Here is an 8,131-nt window from a genome sequence, read left to right on the forward strand (position 1 = left end):
TTTGAGTTTGTCACATAAATAAGTGTACAGGTACAAAATGAATTCCTTAGAGCCTAATAAGCTAGTTTTAACAGACTGTTGGCTTATATATTTTTGAAAGTTGTAATGCAGTGCAGTGTAACTTATGATGCAACTCTCTGAGTCATCTCTAAACCATCATTTATAAAGAGAGCAGTACTCATTTTGTTTTTAAGTGAAGTGTCACACTCTACAGGGGAATGTTGGCAGGGACTCACACTTATTTGCCTCGGACGCCCCCTGCTGTCAGGCTCCAGTATCTCAGGCTGAGTAGAGATTAGTTACGTAAGAGTATACATTGACACTTCCGCATGTGTGCTGTAACATGTCGCAGGTTAAATGTCTCGCTGACTGGCTTCTCCTTCACCCGACATTGTGGGTAATAAGGCCATGCCTATTTAGAAATACCATCCTCAGCAGATCTGACTAGTTGAGTATTTATCAAGCCGAACTTTACCACCCATTATCTCTCACCCCGTTTTATCAAGGGTTGCAAATATTTGAAGTCAGCTGAGGAGACAGTTCATTCATAAAGTGTGTTGCAAGTTTCTCTACTATCTACTAGTATTGATAGCAACACTCATGCTATGTAGTGTAACCCTGCACTGCCGTGGAATTTCAATCCTGAATTCCCATCAGGAAATATGAATACTCCTTAATCTGTCTTTGGCTCTGTTCTGCTGTAACAATGTCCCCTCTGTGGTATAAAGGTATTCGGATTCCTTATAATGTTCCTACAGATTAAAATATTTAACTAATGAATGTCTCCCAAGGTGAGTCCATTACCCCTGCTTGTTCTTGAAGAATAAATATGTGAAAAAGCATCTAAGAAATAAAGAAATCTCCCTGGATCAGTAACTTTTATCACCACAAAATTAACAAGCATTAAATGCTTTGTCTCCCGCTGACTATCAGCAGCCTGTTGAGCCTTTTTTCAAAGGAGCTCACACTAAGGTGCTGTTCTTTACAATCAGTGGAGAGCACAGTCGAACCAGGAAGGCTCAGGAAGAGCTAAGCGTGAGTATATATAGCTGTTGGGTGTAATCCACTTCAAGCAATTCAGTATCGAGTGTTTCTCATGCAATGACAGTGGAAGAGACAGTTGGTATAGATTGTTCCCAGAATAGGTTTATTCAAGTTGGGACCATACAAACCTAGTGAATGACAGGAGGAGGAGGTATCAGATAATCTTTAACAGGAATGACATCGGTAAAGAGGGTGTGGAACGTTTAAAATAATGAAGATGCACAACGTACAGCCTTTGCCCACAACTAGGGTGGGACACTATAGATTTGTTCCCATAAATAAGGCAGAATGCAGAGTCCATAGAAATGGAGAGTTATTACATTTAGCCAAATTGGACAGTGACAATATGACAATTTACAGGACTTTCTTCAGCTCATCGTACAACACAAGCACGAAGGCACCACCCATGCCTCTGAGCACGTTGGACAGTGCTCCCTTGAAGAAGGCGTTGCTACCCTCATTCTTTGCGATCTTGCGCCAGCAGTCCATGGTCCCGGTGTACATGATGTCAGCTAAAAAGGTAAGAAAAGACAAGTTAATAGATATACAGGCATTGCATGTTAAAAAAATTAAGCTGCATTGCTACTCTGCATTTAATCCATCAACTTGTATTCAAGCTTCTATACACAATCGTAACATAGATACAACAGTAAATGCTAAAAGACTCACCTCCTTTGCGGCCGGACTGCATCATCATGCGTCTACGGACAGTGTCGAAGGGGTATGAGGTCAGGCCAGCAACCGCTGTCACACTCTGTGCAATCATCCAGCTCACCAATATACTGTTTTTCTTGTCGTCTGGAAGCATACCTGTAAACCCAAAGGAAACATATTAGATCTGGAAGGTCACCAACCAAAAAGGCTGATCTGAAAATGCAAGTCAGTGCGGATTCAACTTACCCTTAGCGGTGTCATAGATTCCAAAGTATGCAGCCCTGTAGATGATGATGCCCTGCACGGACACATTGAAGCCCTGGTACAGACCCTTCAGACCATCAGACCTGAACACCTTCGTCAGGCAGTCTCCAAGACCGTTGAACTCTCTGCCGGCTCCAGCCTTTCCAACATCAGCAGCCAGGCGGGTACGGGCGAAGTCGAGGGGGTACACGAAGCACAGGGAGGTCGCTCCAGCGGCTCCACCGGAAGCCAGGTTACCGGCAAAGTACCTCCAGAACTGGGTGCGCTTGTCAACGCCATCAAGGAAGATATTCTTGTACTTGTCTTTGAAGGCGAAGTTGAGGGCCTGGGTGGGGAAATATCTGATGACATTGGCAAGGTTACCTCTCCAGAAGGAAAGGAAGCCCTGTTCCTTGGGGATACGGACCAAGCAGTCCATGATTCCCTTGTAATGCACGGTGATCTGCTTACTGGCATGCTGGACCTGGAATAATGAAAAAAGGGGGGAAAAGGGTTTAAAATGGGGAAGATAATCAAGTGTTGAGCATGTCATTCCCATAGTCTCCTTGTTGTGACCTTGGTGCAGGTTAGACGTGTAAAAGTTGCTTTAAAAAGTCTTCATTCAGTGTAATTTAACAGCAGTGGGGATTATAAGGTAAATGATTAGGATTGATCTGAAGATAATCTATCAAACATTTTTTTCCTAAATTTGAAATAAAATATCAATCCACATTAACAAAGTTATGTCTTACGGTGAACTAGGGTACACATAAGGTTTTAAAACAATGCTGTAGTACAGGATTAACATAAAGGATGTAAAACTAGGTTGACCCGGCCCGACTGACTGAATGAACGCCGCCCGGGCCCTCACTGCAGACATCTCGCTAAGCGCAGGCTAACATCCTTACATTAGCCACCGGAAACACTTCAATGTGGAATAAAGCTTACTAAATAACACACATACTGTCTTGTTTCAATTGCCTATAAAACAGTTGAGCTGTTAATAAAATTGAGCTGATACAGTCCATTTGTACACAATGTCCCGGTAGCTCTAATAGCGTTTGTCCTTTGTTAGCTAACGTTACGCCGGCTAAGGTTAACGTGGGAAGCTAGCGCTAGCGCTAGCGCTAGCTACAGGCTGGTGTAGGTCATTTCCCCATCCCATGATGACCTCAAGTCCTTTCATCCATTACCATTAACACTTTCATTCATTATAAATTATGACATGCTACTGGGTGATTTAAAGCTGTGCCTGTGGATAGGAGATGACAATCGGCAGAGAAAAGTGCCTAACTTTGTCTATCAGCAGTTAGCAAGATCACACAAGCTCGCCGGCTATGCTAGTGGTAGTTTTACCTGAAGGAGAAGCTTGACTCTCTCAATTGGGGCGACGGCTGTTTTGGAGATGGCGGCGGAGATGCCACCAGCCAAGAAGTCCTTGGCAAACGATACCGCTGTCTCATTCATCTTGGGATGTTCTTGATGTGTCTCTCAGGTTACCAGTAAACTCAATAAGCCCCGACTGCACTATACGACTGATGGCCTACACAGACGAAATGGCCGATTGTGCAGCCGCGTTGCGTATTTATATAACCCGATTGATCGCGATACACCACGAGAACTGTGATTTGAGGACAGTGGCCAAACCCTCCCAAGTCACGCGGCTCTCCGCCAATCAAACTGCAGAGATGGTGATTACGTCACGATGCGTACTTTCATCTGTCCCGGGCAAGAAAATCCCATCCTGATATCAGTAAATACACGTGAAGTAACTAAATTTAGACAGAAAACCAAATTAGTTATTGCGTGGACTTGTTCTTATTTGGCAGCTTGCTCACGGACAGTAACGCCCATTGACCAATGGAGACAGGCTTGTCGCCTACACATTTGTGCTCTTAATACTGGAGCAAAGTCACAGGGTCACCAAGCCTTCAAGGACTTCAGAGGGGCATACAGGCCTCAATGGACTAACAACATATGACTATATACTAGTATTTAACACTTGTTACCTTGTGTGACGACTGTTAAAAAGATTAATTCATTTTGTATAGTTGCTTTTCAGTGTGGTGCATTCCTCTGAATTAACATGTAGCTATTACATAACATAGCCTAACAGGCTAGGCCAGATGAACTGTTTCAGCTTGTGGGCGTTTGTCCAAGTATCACTCGAGTCTATGTTGTGCTGCTTGCTAAACTATAGTTTGTATGCAAAGGTAAATGTTTGATTTCATTTTCAGAAATGTTTGAGGAATACTGTCACGTGTATTTTACTGCTCTGTTGGCCACACACGTTGATGAGTGCACCTGTTGAAATGCTGGAGCTTGCATCGGTTTGACTCTGTTTTGTAGGGGGGCGAGAGCTTAAAATACGACTGTATATCATAGATACAAGTGCTGCATTTGTGCTAACATTTCAAAATAAAAGTCTCATTCATCCAGTTTAGCTAGGTTTAAGTTTTCCACTAGAGGGCGGCAGGATGTCATCAATATGCACCAATAGACCCGAGGCTGAGGGTGTTTCTCAATGTCGAGGACGCTTCCTTGGTAGGACATGTCCTTCCGAGGTCCTTCAGAGGCTAGGCAAGAATCTTTCCTAGCATTCGGAGAACGAATAATTGAACAGGCTAGCAAGTGTGCAGGTGTGCGTCATATGAGAGGCCCCGCCTTAAAATTGAGCGCGATTTGTTTGAAGACTCATAACTGATTTGCGAAGATCGAAGATGTACTTTAGTAACTGTATTTTGTAAAATGATCATCTCTCCAGGACAGAACCACTAAACTAACATAAAACGTTCTCCTTCTGTTTGCAGCCTTGAAAAAGTCCTGGAGGATAAGCAGCCATAAGTAAATCATAAAATCACCATCACCAATCAATAATACAATTTGTATTCATATCATACTTGATGTCTGCAAACCTTTTTTACACATATTGGTGCACATTGTAGCATAAACCACAAATATCAACAAAAGAGGCAAAGTCAAAACAAGGTTCATTTAAATTATTTATTTAGGTGCAAAACGCTCTAAGGTCTCATTCAAACCTAATAGTCCGCTTCTCTGGTGCGCACCAGACGACAGTTTGTTACATTGTTTCATTTTTCAGAAGGTTCGGTTTGCGTTCACACGGGCAAAACTCAAACGGACTATAAACTTTAAACAAAAGCCATGTGCACATTTACTACGCCACTGAACATACTTACATTTAAAAGTGTACTGCATCGCTGCTGCCATTTTCCGCCAAAGATTTCGGAAACTGGTCCGTGCGCAGTGAATTGTGGGGCTTTTAAGACCGCCGAGGATACACATGAGCAGCCTCGAAATTTCCCGCAACGAAGGACTCAGTCCTCGGTTGAATTCCAAGGATCCTGGACATTGGAACAGTCCTTCGGCGGGATTCGATGACGTAGCATCCTTGAAATAGCGTATCTGAAGGATCCTTCCTTGACAAACACCCGGATCTAAGCATCCGTACTGGGGCACCGCCCACCCAATGATCCGCCTGGCTGCAACATAACCTCTGTTAACGCCCCCCTCGGTTTTAATTTTGTACATGTTGATTCTTATTTAAAAAATACCCATCAAAATAGTAGGTTTTGCAATTGGTCGATCTCTCACAATGTAACATGGCGATGCAGTATGGTGTCTTACAAACATAACTGCTGTGTGTGTATTGTGTATGCACCTGCCCGAGAGAGCCTCGTCAGAAAACACCAATGGCAGCAATTTATATGGCGCAGTATCTTGCATTAACAAGTCCCCGGAAAGTGCTGAATTTCAGTATGGCCGAACAGAGTAGGCCTGTTATTTTACAACAGAGCCATATCCAGGAGGCAATACAAGCACATCCTAAAAATACGACGTTGTCAAAGTAACAGGCCTTCACAATGGGCAAAATGTTCCACAGCCTCATGCTGCCATTTCAATCAAAGATTTATGCCGTCAACGGTCAACCAAGCAAACTATTGTCAGATGCCCCATATTTTACGGTTATGTAGCCGACAAAAACCTCCAGCAATGATATATAAAATCAAGATTTGTTATTATACATTTTACATGATTTACATGTTTGGTTGTCCTGTCGTAAGGAATTGTCTCCTGCTTTGTGTGTAACACATTTAATTATCATTCGTAATACACCTGCTAACTGCCCATGTAGCCATATGGCTTTATCAATTACAAAAAGGGAAGGGGATGTGTGTGTATTTATAATGAGTTGGTTTTAAATGTTTATAAATATTTGCAGATTGCAGGAACTTCTCCTTTACAGTAGTGTTTACAGTCCAGTAGGCAATTAACAAAATCTAAATTTATAGGATGGAATACTGGCATTACAATCAGACAGATACCACCAAATGTGGGCTTTTATGGCACATTTTTCCTCACAGGGGATGCCCTGGACCCCACTAGCTGTTTACTTTTCCCCTACTTGCAGGCTACCCCTTATGAAAGCTCTAATTTCTCAGAGCAGAGCCTACCACTAGCTTCGCTTTATAAAAACATAAAGGTTTTTTAGGTTTTGTTGGCAAAGATTGCAGTTGCTTGCAGTCCCTTATATGCTCCAAAATAAATAAAGAAAACACTTTTTTATTGTGGAGTGTGGAGGACGAGTTGAGGAGTCTTACAGCCCGAGGTAAGATTCTGCTGTGGTCTGGTACGACAACAAGGGACACTTTTTATGGCTTGCCATATGGCAGCAGGTTGTACAGGCTGTTAATTGTGTTTTAATATTCTTTGGGGCTTTTCTCATTCACCTCTTCACACTAATATCAATTATGCTGGGTATGGTTAGCATTTAAAAACACTCTATTTGAGCCTTTTTCAGCAGGATGGAGATATGTGAGGCCACGTCAAGTGGTTTGTCATGCTGACCCCCAGGAAATTCAAACTTTTACTTGCGCCACCACAGCTTCTTTGATGCAGACAGGTGCTAGGTCTTCACCTGCTTTTTTCTGAAATCATCACCAGCCCCTTTGTGGTTGGTTCACAGAGCACACCTCTGCCAGATTGATGTGTTCTCAGTTGGACGGTGTAAGATGTAAGTGTACAGTGTGAACAGGAGGGGGCTGAGCACACAGCCCTGGGGGGCTCCGGTGTTCAGAGTGGAGGAGATGTGACAACCATTCAATACTGCCTGAGGTCTGTTTGTGATGAAGTCTGATATCTCGTTGCAGAGTAAAAGCCCAGGGTGCTAAGTTTGCCAACCAGTTTCATAGGGGAGGCTTTTATCGAATGCTGTGCTGAATTCAACAACATGATCTTATGTTGCTGTGGAAGTTTAAAAAAAAAAAAGCACTAATGTTTAATGTCAAGCCTCATCAAACTACACACCTGGAAACAAATGACGTTCCTCATTAAATGCCAGATGTTTTATAAAGTTGTCTCAAGGGTCTAATATATAGCTTTTTATACAAAACCATGTTAGTGTGGCCAAACAACACTACAAAAATACTTTTTGTTATAGTTTAGTTAGTTTAGTTTAGTTTATTTATTTTTTTCGAGCGTGTAAAACCAAAGAAAATACAAATGAAACAAAAGGTGATACAGACATGATACAGTACTATGCAAATGAATGCAACAGTTATAACAGTGGCTGTAGTAAACACTTTGTTCTCACTGTATAACTTACAGGAATATGCATGTCTTATTTAATACACAGGGTTGACCACATGGAGGAGCTGCTGTGATGGTGAATGAAACCCAACTTAACAGCGAACACACTGTGAAACAACATAATTCACTCATCCTGCAGTATTTTTTAAGCAGAATGTTTAGTCCAAATGCATTGAAATGTCTCCTTGTGCTGCCATGTTTATATTGAAAGCAGGGCCTGGCTTTGTGGTTCTTGCTTCGTTGGATGTGCATTTTAATTACACTCACTATACACTTGTATAGGCCTATTTTCTAACTGCCACTTGAGCATCAAGTTGAACAGGAGGTTTTTAATTAATCCACTAATCCCATGCTGTTTTTAATTGCAGTGGCTGCTGACAGGTCAATGGCATTGACTCTATGCACAATTTTAATTTGCTTTTGTTTATTTTTTTAGCGGGAGGAGGCGTTGGCAGGTTAAATCATATTTTGGCTGCACTATTTAAAAAAAATCTGATGTGTTTCTAAGGGCAAGCAACTATTTCAGTAAACTCCCAAATGTAGTTTTGTGTTTACATCTAAGAAGAGTATAGCAAATAGT

At 42.1% G+C, this 8,131-nt stretch overlaps 1 protein-coding gene across 1 annotated transcript; it reads right to left on the reverse strand.

Annotated features, from left to right (window-relative positions):
• Positions 1-1,124: 1,124 nt before the first annotated feature.
• si:dkey-251i10.1 (uncharacterized protein LOC100038774 homolog) lies at positions 1,125-3,563 on the reverse strand. Its single transcript, XM_034140058.1, has 4 exons — positions 3,298-3,563; positions 1,945-2,425; positions 1,714-1,854; positions 1,125-1,556 (listed from the first exon to the last, which is right to left on the reverse strand). Exons 1-4 carry the CDS (start codon positions 3,406-3,408, stop codon positions 1,399-1,401), a joined length of 891 nt encoding a protein of 296 aa, XP_033995949.1. The 5' UTR covers positions 3,409-3,563; the 3' UTR covers positions 1,125-1,398.
• Positions 3,564-8,131: the final 4,568 nt, after the last annotated feature.

The sequence above is a fragment of the Trematomus bernacchii genome, unplaced genomic scaffold (assembly GCF_902827165.1).
Source record: "Trematomus bernacchii unplaced genomic scaffold, fTreBer1.1, whole genome shotgun sequence".
Taxonomy (NCBI): domain Eukaryota; kingdom Metazoa; phylum Chordata; class Actinopteri; order Perciformes; family Nototheniidae; genus Trematomus; species Trematomus bernacchii.

Bases quoted from the DNA above. Each gene is read 5' to 3' on its own strand.
- si:dkey-251i10.1 (XM_034140058.1), bottom strand. From the start codon at position 3,408: ATGAATGAGACAGCGGTATCGTTTGCCAAGGACTTCTTGGCTGGTGGC. The intron at 1,855-1,944 runs GTAAGTTGAATC...TTGGGTTTACAG, and splicing joins AATCTATGACACCGCTAAGG to GTATGCTTCCAGACGACAAG. The intron at 1,557-1,713 runs GTGAGTCTTTTA...TTACCTTTTTAG, and splicing joins GCAGTCCGGCCGCAAAGGAG to CTGACATCATGTACACCGGG.